Genomic DNA, 20,048 nt, shown 5'->3' with positions numbered 1-20,048 from the left:
ACCCTTTCCTGCTCATCAGGTATGAGTTGCACTTCCCACCCTGCCAGCTTGCTGAGTTCTGTCCATTGCTAAGTTGACTGGGCTGGCTTTGGACTCTGATCTTCCTGCCTCAGCCTCCTGGGACCCAGCTCTCCAACTGGTCTTGTCAAGCAGAAATGACTTCAAACATTGTCGATGTCCCCAACCCAGATCCAGGAGGGAGGCATCTGCGCCTGCACTCCAGAGGCCCTGAAGAGCCAGACCAGACGCTGTACAACCCACCACACTGGAGAGGAGACCTCAAATGTCCAAGTGGAGACAACTCAGTCTTCCTGCAGCAAGCTCTCAGGGTTCGGGGAGGCAGCCCCCTCCTCCCGGAACAGCCCACGCCAGGCTCCAGTGCATACAAACCCACTTTAATGCACGTGTACAGAGATCAGGGTGCCAGGCAGGGGGCAGAGAAAAGCAAACTGCCACCCACCTGGACAAAGCCCCTAGTCTGTTCTGAGGGTCCACACAGGGAGCAGACAGACAGAAGGTAGGGTCTGGGGTGGTAAGCAGTGGGCGGAGTCCAGGTGCGGAGAGCTGGCTGAGCCAGACAGTCGCCTGTGTATCCGTGTGTGTACACTGGATGTCAGGGCCTCATCACTGCTTGGAACAGGGGCAGGGTACAGAGCGACAGGATAAGGGCACCTCCCCAGCAGGGCTGCCCTGCTTTGCCTCTTACAGGCTGCAGAGGGAGCCAGGCCATGGCTCAGCTCTCGGCCTTAGAAACACTCTGGAGATGAGGTCGTGGCTTCTTGAAATCCTAAGCCCTGCATCTCTAAGGTCTCTTGACAAGAGCTGTGGCAGTTCAGACTGATATGGACTGTAGGCACAGAGCTACCAGGGCAGGCATGTGGTGCCCACACTTGCCTGGCACAGCCCAGCCACCACCACTCCTTCTGACAGTCATGCACAGAGGGTGCTGGTGGGACGTGCGCCTCACTCATTTCTTAGCACATGGTGGCACTCAGTAAATGCATGAGGATGGACACTACGGGCAGCCTGGCTCTCACAGAGCTCTGTCCTGTGCCGACTGAAGGGACAGACTGGCTCAGTGTAGGGCTCAGTGGAAGGCAGCGGCAGGTGCTATCTGGACAGGAGGGAGCAATCACTGGCCAAGATGCCAGGTCTGCACCACAGTGTACGGGCCAGGGGCCACCATGTCCACTGCCCTCAAGATGAGGCACAGTAGCAAACACTTGGCGCCTCCATGGAGTAGAGGAAGCTAGGGGGAGGCCGGGAAGCTGCATTACGGGCAGAGCCGAGGAGTAGACAGGCCACTGGGTGGACAAAACAGAACCCAGAGTGGGCACTGCAGAGCAGGGTAGGGTCCCCATATGTACCCACCATGCCAACCCCACTCAGGGAGAGCACTCGTGACCTGTCCAGCAACTTGTTCCAAAAGCTGCACTGCTGGCAAGAGATGCCACCAGCTTGGTCCCTGAATCTCCCCACTGTCCCCTGTGCTCAGAGACACATTGTCCTGGGGAAGTTGAGGTCAGGAGACGGCAGAGGTGAAAGGACTTGGGGGGCAAGCAGGAAGGCATAACTCAAAGATCTTAGTGCGTCAGGGGGCCTCCCAGCTGTGCCAAGGGCCCACATTGGGCTCCTGGCAGGAAACATGGGCAGTGAGGGGGCAACCTAGGCCACCTCCCTAAGGTGCTGCCTCAGTCCCCTTGTCCTCCGCATGCCCAGCTCACTGGACAGTGCACTTGTCCCTCTCACGGGCCTGGCCCTCCCGCAGGACCTTGGCCTTGATGTACTTGAGGTCACTGTTGACACTGGGCCGCCGGGCAAAGGGCGAGACCATGCCATAGGCATCCACGTCCTTGCCACGCCGCATGCACAAGGGCCGGGTGTGGAAGGCATCGCCATACTGCACAGAGATCTTGCGGTGCAGTGCAGGGCTCATCTCGTGTGGCAGCTTGGCCATGCTGAAGAGCACGTAGAACATCTCGTCCACGTTGGTGTTCTTCTTGGCTGACACCTCAAAGTAGGCGCAGTGCTCATCGCCTGACACTAGCAGCTCAGCCTCGGTGCTGGGCACTTGGCGGCATGGCTCCCCGTGGTCGCTCTTATTGCCGCAGATCACCATGGGCAGCTCTGCAGCCTCCTTGGTCCTGTTCTTCAGGCAGGACTTGACCTCCAGGATCTGCTTTTGCAGCCGCTTGACCTCATCAAAGGACTCGCGGCTATCCAGGCTGAACACCAGGATGAAGACATCGCCTGCAGGGAGGGTGGGCATGAGTCCCAAGCACCTCTGCCCAGGGCCTGGGATGGGGACTGAGACACCATGGGGCTCTTGGGGACCTGGTGTCAGCCTCCCTGTGTCTGGGGCAGGAAGCTCAGGCTCTGAGCCTAATATCTCGGCCATGCTCAAACATGCTCGCCCACACCATGCTTCTTCTTGGGCAGAAGAGAACGACCATGGACTGGCCCAGACAGTGCTAGAATCATCTTTCCACATGCACAGGAGCCTGCACCTGCTTTGGGCATCCCCATCTGTGACAGCCGGACCCACAGTGGATGCACAATGGCCAGGCATGCTCACCAGCCACTGGGCCTCGGGTGGTTCGAATGCCCCTCATCTCGCCCTGTGTTGCTCCATGTGAGCAAAGACAAGGATGGGCCCAAAACCCTTGCTGGCACTCCTCCTCCCTGCTCCAGGTGCACATGCCTATGCCCAGAAAGCACATGCAGCCATCCCAAGGTCACACAGCACAAGTGGGGCTTGGCTGGGACTGCACCTAAACCTGTTCTCAGCTGCCTGCTTCCTGAACACCTGTGAGATGGGCTCTAAATCAGAATAGGGAGCCACGTGGGTTCAGGAGGGCAGCAGGGTGTGTACCTCTACCCCATCCGGATGCCCTTTCCTCACTTTGCTGAGCTCTTGGAGCTGTGAGTAGATTAGGCTCTTCATCTCACAGGCAAGGAAACTGAGGCTCAGGGGTGCTGGCCACAGACCAAGTCTGCAGGAGAATCCAGCAGGAATCCACCACCTTCTACAGTCTCCACAAATGGACGTCCCAGTATGTGAGCTCTGGCAGCAGGGTCAGCACAAACCCCACCCAGGCTCACACAGTGGATGCACAGGGAGGCTGCTGCAGGTGGCACAGATGGCAGCCTCAGCATAAGCTGCTCGGAGAGGGTCAGACCTCACTGTCCTGTTAGTCTGATCTCAGCCCCCAAATGTGAGACTGATGCCAAGCACCAGTCCCTTGGAGGCAGTTGAAAGAAGGCTGGTAGCAGCCGGAATGGCTTCAGAATCCTCTGCACCCAGCACCAGAAAGCAAGGCTGGGCTGGTGATGGAATAAAGCAAGAGCAGACAGATGTGCTCAGAATGCTACATGCACAGAACACAGACAGAAAAAGCTCTTGCCATTGCTAGGACACAAATCTGAATGAGAATGTGCTCGTAAGGCCAGAAAAGCCCACAACAGGCCCCAGGGTGGCCACCTTGGGGAAGCAGAGCCTGCAACAGGGGACACGGTGCAAGGGGCTCCGGCCTCACCTGTAGAACTCATCTAGTATTATTTGTGTGACTAAAAGCACACATGTGGACTATACACCCCTTCTCCTCTACCTGAGCACTCTTTGTGTCTGTGATACCCAGGTCCCCCATGCTGGGAGAGCTGACCCCACACCACACCCACTGTGGAAGCCAGGAGTCCAACACACCCACCTCCAGCCCACATCTAAGCTGCCAAATGGCAGAGCCAGGACTCAGATCTATCAAGGGTCTTCCAGACAAACACTCCCTCTCCAGACACGGGTGCCCAGGAACATCCAGGCCTGGAAAGCCTGGGTCCTGGCAGGGTGAGAGCAGTGTGGGCAGGTGTGGTGTCTGGTCTAGGGGCACCTTAGCACTAAGGAGAGTCACCTGTATGCCGCCTCAGCTCTGCCAGGCATGGGAGGGACCAGCTGGGGAGGTGGCAGCAGCCACAGCGGGCACACCAGAAATGCCATCGCAGCTTACGGTCAAGGCTCCCTGCTCACCAGCACCTTCTGTGCATTAGCTGAGCTCCCAGGATGCAGTCCGTGCCCCTTTTCCAGAAGAGCAAACGCAGGCACAGCAACAAAGGCAGTGGCTGGCAGTGAGGCTGGCACGGGCTATGTCCAAGAACCCCTGGCGTCCCCTCCAGTCTCTTGTCCTTCCCTGTGCTCTCAGCAGGCCAGGAGGCTGCTGGAAACTTAGTGGGATGCAAGAGAACTGGCTGCTGCCTCTCCACCATGCTTTTTTTCCCCCCTTGGTCTTTTTGAGATAGGGTTTCAGGGCTGGCCTTCAACTCTTTGCAGCCCAGGCTGTTTTGAAACTCTCAGTAATCCTCTCATCTTAGCCTCCTGAGTGCTGGCATTACAGGCATGCGCCACCATACCAGGTTTCTCACCATGCTTCTGCCTAGCATGAGTTGCTGACCTCTACCTCAGTTTCCCCACTCGTGCAGTTGTGAGCATCAAATAAACACACACCAGGCTCTAAGAACAGGATCAGGCCCTCAGCCACTGCCATTACTGCCAACACAAAGCCCCTCCCTGTGCATCCCCAGCTCCCCCCATCCTCTCTAGAGGTGGCCAAGATGCAGGGGCTCTGAGCTCTGCTGGGTCTCCTGCCTATAGAAGCAGCCATCGACCCCTTGGTACCTGTGGTACCTTGGTACCTGGTTGGGTGGACTGAAACTGGGGCAGTACCCCTAAGCTGGCAAGCCCCAGCCCCAGCCCCAGCTGCACCTGTGAGAATGGACAGCCGGCGCATGGCGGGGAAAGGGTGGTTGCCGGAGGTGTCCAGGATGTCCAGCTGGTACATGTCGCCACGGATGTTGTACACCTTGCGGTGGAAGTCCTCAATGGTGGGCGTGTACTGGTCCTCAAAGCGGCCGTTGAGGAAACGTGAGACAATGGCGCTCTTGCCCACACGCGAGGCACCCAGCACCACCATGCGGTAGGAGTTCTTGGCCGGCACGCTCAGGGCACAGTTTCCACTGCTCAGCGTCTTCATCATGGCGCGCGGCTGCCGAAAAAGCAAAGGGGCAGCCAATGTCAGGCACCGCCACCCACCTGTCTAAGCCCCACCAGAAGGCCTGGGCCTCCTGCGCACAGCTTGGCCTCATTTTCACCTATGAAATGTGGGTGTGGAGCCCCAGCCCACACTTGCCCACACCTCCTTCACCTGCTCACTTTTCTACCCCTGTTCGCCAACCCCTCATCTAGGGGAGCTCCAGTGGGTCTAGCTCCTGGCAGGACACTGGGACCCCTGCAAAGTTTCTCCTGAGAGTGACAGAATGGGCCCAGGGGCTGGGACAGGACATAGGTCTGCATGCATTTCTAAGACAAGGGTGCTGTGACCCTTCAGTCCCCCAGAAAGGAGAGAAAGCTATGTCCTAACCCTTGCACCCATATGTCCAGACTGCTCCTGTGGCCACTATGGAGGACACACCCTGGTCTGAGGAAGGCTCTGGCCTGCCCAGGATCTGTCCCCAGGAGGCCTTGGCCAAAGGATGAGGGCAGGGCATGGCCACAGGCAACTCAGCCTCCCTGCCAACTCCAGAAGAGCCCAGACTTCCCCGGGGTTCCTCTTGGGCCACCAAAGAGGCCTGAGACAGATCTAAGATCTCCATCTCGGGGAGACTTTCGTGGCCACTCCTGTGGAGACTTCTGGGCACAGATCCCCTGGCCTATGGCCACCTCTGCTCTCTGCTGAGGCCCGCACACTTGTCTATGATGAACACTCCCACCATGCCCAGGTTCTGGACAGCAACAGGGCCTTGATGAATACTCAGAGGGATCTGGACAACAGGCATCTCAACACTCAGCTGGCCACCAGAGCAGCACGACCGCCACTGAGCAAGCCCTGGCTGAGCCTCTGTGTGCCAAGAATGGTGCTAGGCACAGAACAGTCACGGCAGCCACTGCCTGCTTTGTAGCTGACATGTGCTGGGGTATGCCGAATGCTTTCCACACATCACTTTGCACAGCCCTCAACAGCAAGAGCTAGAGACACACAAGTGACGCCACGTGCTCACCCAACCAAGACCAGCGAGCAAGATGGACCCAGGTACTCTGCCTCATGCTAGGACACCACTTCCACTTCTCATATGAAGACCCTGACAATCAAAACATTATGGAACTTGCCCATTCAGGCAATGAGGGCCCTCAGGAAACACCAGGCCTAAGGCCTCTGACACAAAAATACCGTCCATGAACCCATGCCAAGGGGCTACAGCACCATGTACACAGCAGGTTCTCAATAAATGAGCCATGAAGAAAAAGAATGGCAAAGTCCCATTCCAGCACCTTCTCTGCTCAATCCAACTCACCTGGCTGGCCAGGTGAAGGGTCTCCAGGCAGCCCATGGAGCAGGCTAAGCACAGCTTTAGGGGGGAGAGGAAGGGTCATAATGCTAGGGACAGTTGCCTCTCTGCCTCCCATGCAGCTGACTAGGCAGCTTCAGAGAAGATGCAAAAAGAGGCCCCACCCCCAAGTTCTGGGGTCCCTCTGTCCAGACCAGACAGCACCTGTTTCCAGCACTGTCCTCAGCCTCTAGCCAGAGCCACTGGGGCAGGCAGGCTAGCACCAGCATTGATGGATTTGAGGAAGTGAGAGGGAGGAGACAGAGAATAAGTAATAAGAGCATTGATGGATTTGAGGAAGTGAGAGGGAGGAGACAGAGAATAAGTAATAAGAGCTGGAGTCAGAGAAGTTACCAGGGAAAGTCCTCCGTGATCTTCATGTGGCCCCAGCCATGTGGGCTGTGCAGCACCTGGACACCAGGTGACAGCACTGTGGCAACAACCCCTGCCCCATATCTTCCCTGAGGAAACCCTGGACTTTGTCTCTCAAGTCCCTAGGCTTGGCCCAGGACTGCAGAGCAGGAGCAGACAGAACTTCACGCAAAACCCAGAAAGCCAGAGCAAGAAAACCAAACTAGGTGCCAAACATAGGTGCAGGCTGCTGACCCACCCCAGGCTGTTCCAAGAGCAACCAGGAGGCCGAAGACGGGGCAGGGCCCTTCCAGGAACAAGAGGCACTGTCACAGGGATCCAGCTCACCAGTGCTGTGCATACCATATCCTATTCACCCCAGCCCACAGGGAAGATCCACAGGGACCCCCTCATCTGATATGGACACTGAGGCTCAGAGAGGTCAAGCTGCTCTCTCTTCACAAACAAGTGACTGGCTAGGCTAGAATCTGAATCAGGCTGTCTGGCTGCAAAGCCCCACTCTGTGAAAACTGAGGTGCCTGGCATGTGACTCAGAGGGCTCATCTGGCACTGGACAGGGCAATGGCCCAAGCGGCTCACGTCCTCATCCTTAGCCCCTCCAGCTAGCAGGGGCAGGTGCCTGTCCAGGGCTCTCCTGCCAGCAGCTCTGAGGCCCCTCATCTGCCTCACTGGTCTCCAGGGCTGCGGGTGGGAGGTGCATAGGTCAGACGCTCCGGCTAGGGACTTTGTAAGCCCAACTCCAGCCTCCAGATGCTAGGCACCTGGAGGGCCACCTCTGCTCCCTCAGCTACAACCCCAAGATCCTTTGGGGCTCGGCCTTCCCTCTGCTGTGGGACAGCAGAAGCACACCAAGGGACTTCAGGCTCCTACTGACCCAGCACACAAACGGACGCACGCACCCACACACAGCCACATCCACACATGCTAGCACGCACAAGTAACAGGTCCTCCAAACCCGCGCTTTTAGCTGTCACGTTGCGACAGGTCCTGCAAGGGCCCTTCTGTCTCCAAAGCCTGGGGAGGCCTGCGCTCTGGGTTTGGACCTCTCACCTCCCGCGGAGGGAGAAAGCAGGGCCCCCAACTGAGCACAGAGGTGTCCTGGCAAGGGGTCACTCCCTCTGCAGCAATGAGACAGAAGCTTGGACTGCAGATAGCAGACTCCCAACACTGGACCAGGGACCACGGCCCTCCTGGCCCTTCTTCCAGGGAGCCAGGAGGGCGCGGTCCCTTCTTCTAAGCCCAGGGCCGGTGAAGCAGGCCAGACCCAGGTCTCCAAACCCGGAGCTGTGGTGCCGCACCTACAGGGACAAACCAGGAAGCCGCCCCCCACCCCCACCCCGACCAAGAGAAGGACGCGCTTGGGTAACGAGCCGCGGGTGGCATGGGTTCAGCAGGCACGCAACAGCCCGCGCAGCCCCGACTCCCCTACCCACTCAAATTCGGCCTCCGCCCCCCAGCCCCCGCCCCCAATGCCCGGCCCCACTACCTGCGCCCGGCGCGCACCCCCCGCAGCTCCGGCCGAGCGTCCGGGTGTGCGTGGCGGCTCCGGGGTCCCAGCGCGGGATCCGCCCTCGGCAATGGGCGCGGAGCATCCATGGGCGCGCGTGGCGGGGCCTGGGCGCGGGACGGGGTCCGGCTCGCTATCGCCTGCCCGACCCGGTCCCGCCCCCGCCCCGGGGGCCTCGTGCTGAGCCAGGGGCGCGGGCTGCGCGACCCGGGTCCCCACGGAGGGCCCGCGCGCGGGGACGCCGACAGTCCGCGCGGAGCCTAGAGCCGCCCCGCGCTTCTCCCGAGGAGCAGAACTTTCTCCGGCCGCAGCGAAGACACGCGTCCCTCTCCGCGCCAGCGGTGCCCACCTGCCTCGGCCTCCTGGGAGCCCGTCCCGCCCGGTACCAGCGTCTGCGCTCCTCCAGCGCCGCGCCCCGCCCGCTCCCCTCCCGCGCCTCTCCCGGCCAATGGGCGGCGGGCTCTGCGGCTCGGCCCCGCCCCTGCCGGTCCCAGCCCCACCCCGTTCACGCCCTCGGGGGTATCTGCGGTCCACTCTCTGCGTGCCCGGGCGCTCGGCGGGCCGGGGCACGGGGACTGGCCGGGTGCGGGCGCGTGCCCTGGGACTGGAAGGCGTTTCAGCGCAACGTGGAGGCCGCCTCCACCACGCGCTCATGCCCACGGCTGTCCAGCCGATGAGGCCCCGCTGGGTCCCGGAGCCCTCCTCCACCTGCCTCTCCGAGCCTCGCTGCCTTCCCGAGGTCTGGGCGCGCGGGGCGCGGGGGCTGTGCACGTGTGCAGTGCACGTGCTGCCTCGAGGAACCCTGCAGTAACCTTGGCCCCGCGTGCCTGCAAGTCAGTGTAGGAGTGAAGGGAGTCAGACATCAGGAGTTCTCCGGAGCTTACTTCCATCAATTGGCTACTTAATGTTTCCTTTAAATCCAAGACCCACTGCCCCGACACTTCCAGAGAATGATTAACATCACTGCCTTAAATGGGGAGCCGGTGTCACTTGCCATAAACGGAAGGTAAGAGTAAAACTAGCACAAAGAAAACAGCAAGGTTACATTCTGGCTCAAGACCGTGGCCGTCAAGGCTGGAGCTGGGTCCTCAGTAGACAGGGAGTAGGCTGGGTTGGGAGAGGTGGACATGTCCTTAGCCCACGTGGCAGAGCCCAGGCCTGGTGTTAGGGGTTGGGGCCAGGGAGGCTCCTGGCTCAGTACCCCTGCCACCGTGGGGACTCTGGGCTGTCTCGCCCTGCTGACCGTCCAGCCCCATTGAAGAGAGACTCAGCCTCAGGAAGGTGCCAGGCTGGGCTGAGTCCCCTGTGAGATGGATACAATGCCATAGACCTGCAGGGTGGCAGACCCCCTCAGATGACGTTGACTCTGCCTTCAGAAACAGCCTTTCCTCTGTCACCTCAGGGCTCTCCGGGGACAACGAGGCTGTCCAGGTGGAGGAACCCAGTGTGCGGAAAGCCATGCCTTGTCCTGTGTGACAGTGCTCAGTGTCCGGATTTAGGAATCACAGAGGCTCAGGGCTGCACATGTGCCACTGCCAGCAACCTGTGCTCTTTGAGGAGCTGGCTTCGCTCAGAGCACTGTGCTTAGCTTGCACTGTGTGACTGGAGCCAGGCTCAAACACGTCACTGCAAACCAGGCTGTCATCCCCGTGGCCACCATGGGAGCCTCTTCCTCCTACCACAGGCAGGGCTCATAACCCACTGGCCACACCCCTCAGAAGGACAGGGGCCTTGCTCCTGGTACAGGATGGCTGTCAGTGAGCAGGTACACTGCTTCCCCCTTCGCACTTTCCTGCACCCCATTTGTCTCCACATAGACTGTATGCTATAGCTGCCCGTGTCCTTCCTTGCTGGGCTCCTTGTTGCCTGCTGTCGCATCACTTGTGACCACTTAAAATTTCTGATACAAATGCTATCCCTGCTCAAGAGGTTTCAAGGCTCCCTAGTGCCCAACACATAAAATGTAACTCCTTCTACCAGGTCCTGACTCTCCCTGTGCCCTGAGCAAGCCTGCATTCTGTCCAAATCAAACACTTCCTAAGTCTATGAAGAAGTTGGACCGCTCCTCCTGCAGTTTTATGCTTCAATCCGGGACATCTTTTTCTTTACCCTTCAAACTTCTGCACATCCTTCAAAGCATGGTGATCACATTTCTCCTCAAAAAGCTTTCCCCCAGCCTTTTTAATGGTGTGAACCTTGTCCTCTGAGTTCCCTGGGCACTGAAGCCTTACCCCTTATGCCTCAGTTTCTTTGCCTATAAAGTGAGCGTCACAAGAGTAGCTACTTTGTGGAGTGTAAAAAGTAAAATAACGGCCGAGGATTTAGCTCAGTGGCATAAGTGCCTGCCTGGCAAATGCAAGGTCGTGAGTTCGATCCCCAGTACAAAAAAAAACTTAAATAACTGTGTAGTGCCTTGTGTGAAGCAGCTGTCATTGTGGATCCTCTCAAGCCCGAGTCACCATCCCTGTCAGCATGTGAGTCTGGGAGCAGGACTGAGCCAGATTCGTGTTCACTTTCCCCTGTCACGAAGGCAGTGTTTTGTATGCTGTCCATTTCTAATAAATATTGAGTTGCTGTGGGGAGGAAATGCCTGGGGATTGCCTTGGGAACAGAGAGACCTGATGGTGACAGGGGCAGAGATTCCTTCCATCTTCCCAGCACCCTCTGATAAAAGGGAAGCAGACTCTGAGGAGCAGAGAAAAGCAGAACCGGCAGCCACAGTGGATTTCTCCAGAAGGAATACGGCCTTTGCTGGTGTCCATCAGCTCCACAGCTGCTTTCCTGAACAGTGGCTCCTGTCCCTGGCAGTGACTTAACTTGCCTGTAGGCCCTCTGGCCTTCGGGGCAGCTTTAGAAGGAAACAACCCCACCAATGCCAAGTCACCTGCCCCAGGCTGGACTGGGGGACACAAGTGCACATCCAGGCCTGCTCCATGCTGGTCAGTGTGTTCCCTGGATTGCTAGAGATGCAGCTCTGCTCACCTCCCAAGGCGTCTGGATTCTCCGGCCGGATACTGAGAACCACTCACCAACTAGGAGACTAGAGGTACAGCAGCTCAGAGGGCCCAAGGCCCAACCTTCCTCATTCTCAGATGGGACAGTTGTGGCTCAACCAGGTTCAGCACCTGCCAGGAACAGGCCAGCCCACTGCCCATGCCTGGGTGCCTCTGCGGAGCGCACGTGGCTCCAGTGGGACCATTCCCAACCAGGCCCGGGTGGAGTCAGGGTCAGCATTGGTGGAACTGAGGAGCCCCAGTACTGGCTGGGGCCTGGTGTCAGACTCCAGCTATGCAGGAACCTGCACCATCACAGGGCCACACAGATACTTCTGAGCAAAGTGGTGAGGACAGAGGGAAGATCAGCAGGAGCAAGTCAAACCCTACACCCTCTCATCTTCCTCCCACATCTACCTCCTGCCCCTCCCTTCACCTCATGAGCCTTCACATCTGAGTAGCCCCACCCCGCTAGGAATCTGGATCCTGATCCCACACAGACTGGAAGAGCACTGGTGTTCATGGAGTGGGCTGCCCAGCGCTTCTGATCCTCATGTCCCAACAAGCCTGACTCAGCTCCCTGAACTTGCTCAGCTCTGCCTCCTGGCCTTAGCTCACACTGGAGCCTGTGCCCAGGACCCTCGTCCCTGGGCTACTGAAGGTCCTGGCATCCCCCCTCCCTGGCTGTCCCCCTTGCTGTCTGAACTCTAGTAAGGCAGACCTAACACTCAAGATCCAGATATGCAGGACAATGCCTCACACTTCATCTGTGGACTTGCTGTCTTGGTTCCCCATCTCCAGAGTCAGTGTCCAAGTGGATCTGGGAAGCAGGACACAGCCCTGAATGTCATGGAGTCCTTGATTGTTGAGGGCTGAAGTGGTGCTTACCACTCGCTGAGTACACAGTAGAACTCAGCTACAGGACTCATGGTCAGTATCCTCCCCTGTCCAGCAAGAGTGTCAGGTCAGATGTTTTCTGAGGCACACCTTACCTCACTCCTGAGCCAGGTAAATCCACCTCAGGTGGCCAAGAGCCCTTCCAGCACAGAGATAGTTTCATGCAAGTTAGGGAACAGTGCTATCTTCAGGTAGGGGCAGCCCTCCCGCTTTGAGGCCCACAACTTCAGCAGGAAAAGCACAAGCTGGATTTCCTCATCCGAGTGCCATTAAGTGCTAAGTGACCTGCAAAACCATACAAAGCTACCATTGCAATGCCATCTAGTCCCTGAAAGGCACACAGACAGGCTGGCAAGGAGCAGCGATGACCAGGAGGTTGTGAGCATTGCAGTAGGTTTGGCCAAGATGGTGGAGCACTCACAAAAGGCAGGGGCAGGGTGAACCAGAGGCTCTAATCCTAGTGAACCAGAGGCTCTAAACCTAGTGACCCCTCCTCGAAGGCTTGGGTGGTCCTGGAGATTGCAATATGGAGCTGCATCATTGGCCTCAGTTGGAGGGGAGGAACTGATGCCAAGAAGGGTCCAACCACACTAGGACATCTGGCAAGTGGGTGGCAGAGGCTGCCCAAGAGTGTGACCTGCCAGTGGCTCTCAAACACTGCAGCCACACCATCTGCTCCTGGCAGGGTCTTGAAAGAGGACCTTGCACAGGAGGCAGGACAGGGCAAGTCCCAGAACCAAAGCTCTTGGTCAGTCAAGGACCTGTCCAGTCATTGACTAGCAACAGACAGATCCTTGACTGAAAATACCTGGGTCCTTTAATGACCAACCCTCTGATCTTTCTGTGCCACTCCATTGTCATCTTAAGGCTGAGCCTGAATATTCCATAACAGGCCCCTCATTGTCTATCCTTCCATCATCCATCCCCCATCATCATACTACCATCACCGTCTCCATCACCTCCTCTATCATCACCACCACCTCATCATCACCACTATCACTTCCATCACCATCACCGCCATCACCACGTCACCATCACTATCAACACCATCATCACCACCTCTATCATCACCACCATCTTCACCACCACCATCACCTCCATCACTATCCCCACCATCACCTCCATAATATTCTCCATCATATTCTCCATCATGATCATCTCCATCAACATGAACATCACCATCACTATCAATACCATCATCACCACCATTTTCTCTATCACCTCCTCTATCATCACTGCAATCTTTACCATCACCACCATAATATCCATCGTCTCCATCATCATCCTTATCATCTCCATCTCCATCACCATCTCCATCATTTCTTCTGTCATCATTACCACTATGATCATCATCATCTTCTTTATCATCATCTCTATCACTATCATTATCACCACCATCATCATCACCATCTCCATCATCCCCATCATCTTCATTATCATCTCCTCTATCACTGTCACCTCTGTCACCATCACTATCATCATTGCCATCATCTTCTCCATCATCATCACCATCTCTATCATCTCCTCCATCATCTTCATTTTCATCTTCTCTATCACCATCATCATCATCATCATCCCATCCCAGGGAACTTCTGTCCCTCCCAGGGTGTTTCTTAGGCCCATGACCTTGGCCTGGTGTCCTCCAGGTAGAGGCACAAGGGAACACACTTCCTTAAGTGTCATTGTTTGGACAAGGCTGTGTAGGTGTATACTCCCTCTTCCATCACACCTGGTGCTCCTAACAGTCCTGAGAAGCATGTAGAGAAAACTGTTGGTTTGGCAACAATGGAGGAACAAGAAGACAGCTGCTTTTCTTATGCCAGGCCCAAGCTAGGGACACAGGCTTCTCAACACGCAGTATGCAGCAACCTTTGGCTTTCTCAACAATGCTGAGAAGAGTGATTTTCTTCCTCATTTCCCAGAGAAGGAGGCTGAGGCCAGAAAGATGAGATGGCTGAGCTGTATGCAAGCTGTCATTGGTAGAGCTAGGAGCTTTACTTTTCTATCAGACTGTGAAGATACCATTTCACCATGAAAGCTGCCTCGCACATAGCTTTTGGGGTTAATATTGTCTGTTTCTGGCTGAGTCTTTCCTCACCCCCTTTCAGCACTATTTGCTGAGGACCAGGGAGCTAGGGCAGCCCCTGGAAACTGTCAGCCCCCAGGCAGCTGGCCTGAGCTTACTAACCCACAGCAAGCACCTTAGACCTCCAGTCCTTGGGCACAGCTCAGTGCAGAGCTAGTCCATCCCAGCACTACACAGAAGAGAGAGCAGCTGGGAGACCAGACCAGGGAGGCTCAGCCTGGTACAGCAGGGCAGCAGGACCAGCCTGACATCTGCCTGGCAAACAGCTGACAGAGTAGAGCCTCACATGTTCCAGCGCCTTCTCTGGTCCCCTGTTGCTGCTGTCCACTCCTATGGCCTCGAGAGCCAGGTGTGGTAGACAGCACCAGCCTGCCACCAAACAGGCCTGAGTTCAAAGCTGCTTTGCCTCTCCCCCAGTCATAGCCTGGACAGGCTCAGGCGCATCCATCCCTCATTCAGTCATTCAGCAGTTGCTCATAGAGAACCAGCCTGGAGTCTAATAGCACTCAAGGGAGGCCCTGCCTGCGGAGCACAGAATCTGACAGAAAAGGCAGCAACCCACGGCTGGAGGCCATGGGAGGCTTTTCCAAGCAGACAAATTGGGGCATGCCAAGGCTGGAAAAGGAAGGGTGCCAGTTTGGAGGCCATGACACACCCACACTGTTCACAGCAGAGTAATGGAGTGTGGACAGGATGGGGCTGGGGAAGAGCAAAGGAACTGGCATACAGCGGGTATTAAAGAAGTGAATGGCATCTCTGAACCAGGGCTGCTGGTCGAGCCTCAGGTGCAACAGTACAGGGGCATGAGCATCCGTGTCCTTGCCAGATTCCCACCTGTGGCCATGCCCAGAATGTGGCAGGCCTGTTACCTTGGTGCCAGAGGGGACAGAGAAGCTGGGGACCTCAGATGCCTCCCAAGTAGGGTGCACTATGCCAGAAGCTGATGACTACAGCCCCAGTTATTTCCTCCTGCTCAGTGGTCTCCAGCCAAGAGGCCATTAGAAAAGGGAAGCAGCTGGTGGAAGGAGGCAGAGTCAGCACCCTGGTGTACAAGCCTGCACGTGCACAATACTGCATGGAAATCCAACACATGGAAGTCACGGCTGGAGTTCCTGGGTTTCATGAGCCTGCCCTCCTCCTATGCAGATTTGAAACTCAGCCACCTAAGGCTCCTCCATCAAGAGACAGGATTCGAGCAGGGCATGGTGGCTGGCATTTCCTGTAATCCCAGCACTCGGGAGGCTTAGGCAAGAGGATCACTGTGAGTTTGAGGTCAGCCTGGGCTACACAGTGAGTTCAAGGCCAGCCTGAACTGCATAGCCAAATCCCAGCCTCAAAATATCAAGAATAAAAATAGAAAGTAAGAGACAGTTCATCCCCTCCTTACTGGGCCTGGGGATGCTGTGACTCCCTTTGACCCTGGGATGCAGCTCTTTCCCCTTTAAGATGTCTCACTCTAGCAACACAGAACTGTGGTGTCACAGAAGATGACCAAGACAGCTGAGCCCGTCTAACCACAAGTTCCAGCATCCATGATTTGTGCACCAAGTCACCCATTTTACAGCAAGGCTGTCATGGAGAGCATGTGGCCTCCCTCTGCCTCCCTGTGGCCCCCAGCCACCCTGTGACCTCACTGCCTAGGTCCTGCCTGATTCTGGAAAAGACACCAGGCCCAAGGATGCTTCCATGGAAACCCAGTAGATTTGACCCAGGAGTTTACTTCATGCTCAGATGAAACAATTCTGGAGGAAAGGGCTGGTATTGAGCAGGACTGAGGCCAGGCTTTCTGCTGCAAACTCTAGGGACGCCACTCCATCCTTCTAACCCAGGATGGCTGAAGTGGAGCAGCCATCACTTCACATTCCACGAGCAGTGGAAAGAAAGAAGGAAAGCAGGCTGCCTTTTCCCTAAGGAAAATTGGTCAGAACTGAATCCAGGCCACGTGAGGCTGCAAGGGGATCTACAGTGAGACTTCTGCGACGAAGAGAAAGGAGCAGAGCTCCTCAGCCTGTGTGTCCACCTGGGGACCCCAGACCACCAACCCTGGATGTCCTGAGCTCACTAGGCTCCTGTGCAGGTCATGTGATAGGTCTTGTGCATTCAGAACATGGGAAGACACTCCACACCTACTGTGTGCTTCACTGACCCTGACCTGGCTGAGAGACACACCCTGTACCAGAGCTGGGATTCAGGGGACAGCAGACAGCTGGCCAGCAGCTAGGCAAAGTGGGCACAGGGGCGACTGCACAGGTGAGGCAAAAGCGATGGGATGAGGTGTGGAGTGAGGACGTGGGGACTGCTGCAGGAAGCACCTGGCAGGGACATCACAGGGGCAATATCAGGCTCCCCCTGGGCAGGGTGTGCTTGGCTATCCTCCCTCTGGCTCTGACTGTAGTGGGCATCAGGATCCTCGAGCCCTGGTCTCCTTGTCTCCAGCTTGTTCCAAGCTGGATGCTGGTTCAAGACCTCGTACAGTGGTTTATACTGCAGACTCAGTGTCACCAGAGTGCTCACACAGCTCATCAGGCTGTGGGTGGGGCCGGGGACTGCCCCTTTTTCCCTCCTAAGACCTGGTCCCCACCTGCTTCTTGCTGTACTATTGAGGAAAGCAGTGATGGCCCAGAGCCCTGTGAGGCCCAGAGTCCCCCTGAGGTGATGGATCAGAGCAGGCATCGCCACAGAGCTCACTGGCCTGCAAGGAGCAGGCACCACAGAACCCAAGCTCCTATCCGCGTCTCTCTCTCCCTGCTGCACCTTGTTCTCCTCAGTGGCCCTGGTACACATGATTAGAGAAGAAGTGGCAGCCACCACCAGGAGACAAGCCCACTGGAGCTTGGCCAGGCACCAGGCCACCCCAGGATCTCCAGAGACCACTGTGGGCACTTCTGCATAGAAGAGCCAGTGGCTTAGGCAGAACCTGCCAGCCCTGTGACCAGCCCTGAGGTTCTTCCAGCACTATTCTAGGGCTAAGAACGCCCTGGGACTAGTGGAGCCAGGGACCAAGAGATACCATGTAGAAGACCCTGAGGCCTCAGGCATGAGTGGGATGGACTGGTGCTGGTGCAGCCTGATCTCATGTCTGTGCTCTGACTGAGTCCCTCCTAGCCTCGCTTTCCCCCTGCAAGTCACGTGAGGGCAGCACCAGCACCCCCTCATCTCCTTGTCATTTTCCTTCCAAGGAGGGAACTCAGCTCCTCTTTAATCTCAGGGTCCTGGGTAGGACAGCCATGCCCAAGAGGCCCCTGCACCGACCTGGGACCCAGCCCTGCCTGGCTTTCCCTCCTCCTGGCCAGTGGCCCTATCCCTCCTAGCTGCCTTCATTTCCTCCAGGGTCTTTTAATTTCTTCTCTGTGTCATAAACACAAAAACTGTGCTATGGTGCCAGGAGGCAGAGTGGCTCCTCCTGAAACCCTCCAGGAGCTGGAGGAGAAACAGCAGAAAACCATGAGCCCAAAGCCCAAAGTCCTGAACCAGGGCACAGCCTTGCCCTCCTCCCACCCTAAAATCCAGGGTCCTCCTATCTGTAGCATTGACAATGGAAGAGGAGCTAATGTAGCAGAGAAGCTGGGAAGAGGAGGCAAGGGAGCCTGATGTCTGTTGTCCCAGCCCTGGGGACAGAGGCTTCCTGACAAGAACAGGAAGTACGTCCTTAAGGCTCGATCTCCTCATCTGCAAATGGAAGTGACACAGGTCTGTGGTTGCCATTTATTGAGATTCTGGATGCCTGGTGCTTAGCTTAGGGTTGCTCAAAACATAAAAATAGAAAGGCCCTGTCACCAGTGAAACACCTCTGAGGGAAGCAACCCGCCAGAATGAGCATAGACAACAGCCAGATGGCGGCCGAGTTCCCCACTTCCTATAACCTGGAGTCAAGTGACAGTCTCGAAGTCCCCACTCAGTCAGCATCACCGGTAGCCACCCTGGGCAGCAGGACATACTCTGAGCTCTGGCAGCCAGAAGAGATGATGCTGACCTGAGAGCTGAGAGCAGCCTGGCACCCAGGCCTTCGATGGCTTCCCAGATGACTCCCTTGGCTGTCACCATCAGAGGATGGGGGCTTTCAGGTCCCTGGAAATGCAGCTGCCTCTGGGTCACAGGGCAGCTGGCACTGGGGTTGGCTCTGCCTCAGTGGCCAAAAAGAGGCAGCACAGGACAGCACAGCACCCAAGTGAGCTAGGAGTCAAGGATGCTGCACTGTTCCTGTGCCCCTGGGGCTTGGGCAGGGCGGCCCCCCAGGACCTCCATCCCCATTTCTGGCAGAGGGACAGGCAACTGGGCAAGAGCACACTGGACAGGGCCCAAGGCCCATGGTGCAGGTGTCTGGGTGCTGAATAAGTCATGACAGAGCCCAGCCAAGCATCTCCCCAGAGGCGGCTCAGCCACGCAGATGCTATCTGTCCAGGAAGCCAGGCAGTACCTGTGCGACCTTCTCAACAGATGGCAAGCAGGCCGAGCCTTCCACCTGGCTTCTTACATTTCCCAAGCTGGCAGTAGCTCTGCCAGCTCAAGACAAGATCTGCATGCCCTCCACCCTAACTGCATCCCCAGCCAGTGTCACCAGCCCAGAGCTCAAGGAAGCAGGCCATGCCCTTCCCACAAGGTTCTCCTCTCCTGACCCCTGGCCTAGAGGAATGAATGCGGATCCTAAAGTGAAGGGAACAAATGAGAGATGGACGTATGATTGGCCACACGGGAGCCAGGACCCAGATGCCTCTGTGTGCCCATCTCCTGCACCGGTCGTGGGCTGTGCCTCTGTAGATACAGCCCTGACTGTTCCGGGAGGGGAGCCCTTGAAGCCTGGCACAAGTGGCACTGACTCTGTCACAGCCCACGTTGCCTCTGTGGCACAGCATCACGCGAATGCAGGGAATCCCTGGTAAAATTACCCCCCGGGGCATCGCATATCAGACAGACTCTGTTAAATGCAGTAGCTCACTCTGGATATCACATCTCTGAGTATTCTTGGGCCAAAAGTAACAAAATCTGAGAGGAACAGATAAGGACAGAGCCAACGTGACTCACCTCTAGAGGAGTGCGTGGCATGACGGGGACAGGCAGACCAAGTCTGACTGAGAAGAGTCTGCCCAGGGGCTTTCAGCTCCACAACTAGTACAGGAGGTGGGCAAGATGGCAGTGGTCTTCCTGGAGGTGGATGAGGCAGTCCCTGAAGTAGACAGAGCAGCAGAGGTCCGGAGAGAACACTCGACACGCTGGAGGGCACTCCTAAAAGCACTGGTGCTAGTCCTTGCACCCCTAGCCTGTGAGATGCAGTCTCCTCTCAGGTCTTGAGGAGCAGGGCTTTTCCAGGGTAGGGGATAGCCCTGTCCTCATGGTGTTCCTGCCCTGGGGAAAGCAGCAGGGCCTGTCCCTCTCCTGGCCCCGGCTCAGGGGCCTCAGAGGACCTGCCATCCTCCCCTAGTTTGGAAAGTGAGGGAGCAAACAAGCCTGAGAAGTTAGACCTCGTTCTCCTTGCCCTTCTTCTAGCCCAGAGGCACCAATGTCATCTGAAAGGGGCCTCATGCTGTCAGTCAAGGGAGGAGACGGTGGGGCCTCTTGACCCCACAGAGACCACAGGGCTCCCCATTTTGCCCTGGTGTTCAAAGCCTGGGGCTATGTTGGGCTGAGCTTGACCAGCTGGGAGGGACAGGACAAGGGTACCAGTAGTACTGTCATCCCACGTGGCCTTGCCCCTACCAGACCTCAGTCACCCATCTGGGAAAGGGGCACCTCATCTGCTAAGATTCCCTCCAAATGCATGCTGCCTACCACAGAGACTCCATGCAAGGTGAGAGAGAGGAGCTCTGAGCCCAGGCCCTGCCCT

General features: G+C 56.9%; 1 protein-coding gene across 3 annotated transcripts; it reads right to left on the bottom strand.

Moving 5' to 3' along the window:
• Positions 1-379: 379 nt before the first annotated feature.
• Rasd2 (RASD family member 2) lies at positions 380-8,673 on the bottom strand. 3 transcript variants are annotated; one of them, XM_005000145.4, is made up of 3 exons: positions 8,601-8,673; positions 4,754-5,033; positions 380-2,250 (listed from the first exon to the last, which is right to left on the bottom strand). In XM_005000145.4, the coding sequence occupies exons 2-3, from the start codon at positions 5,022-5,024 to the stop codon at positions 1,721-1,723; spliced, it is 801 nt and encodes a 266-aa protein (XP_005000202.2). In that variant the 5' UTR covers positions 5,025-5,033; positions 8,601-8,673; the 3' UTR covers positions 380-1,720. The 3 variants fall into 3 exon arrangements, with proteins under 3 accessions (XP_005000202.2, XP_003462367.2, XP_063100614.1); XM_003462319.5 differs by having other exon boundaries at positions 8,231-8,613; XM_063244544.1 differs by lacking the exon at positions 8,601-8,673 and adding an exon at positions 6,340-6,363.
• Between the last annotated feature and the right edge of the window lie 11,375 nt (positions 8,674-20,048).

The sequence above is a fragment of the Cavia porcellus genome, unplaced genomic scaffold (genome assembly GCF_034190915.1).
Source record: "Cavia porcellus strain 051 isolate PalLab524CR breed Dunkin Hartley unplaced genomic scaffold, mCavPor4.1 scaffold_177, whole genome shotgun sequence".
In the NCBI taxonomy this organism is placed as follows: domain Eukaryota; kingdom Metazoa; phylum Chordata; class Mammalia; order Rodentia; family Caviidae; genus Cavia; species Cavia porcellus.
Note: the sequence above shows the minus strand (reverse complement) of the source record. Positions and strands in the feature narration are given on the sequence as shown.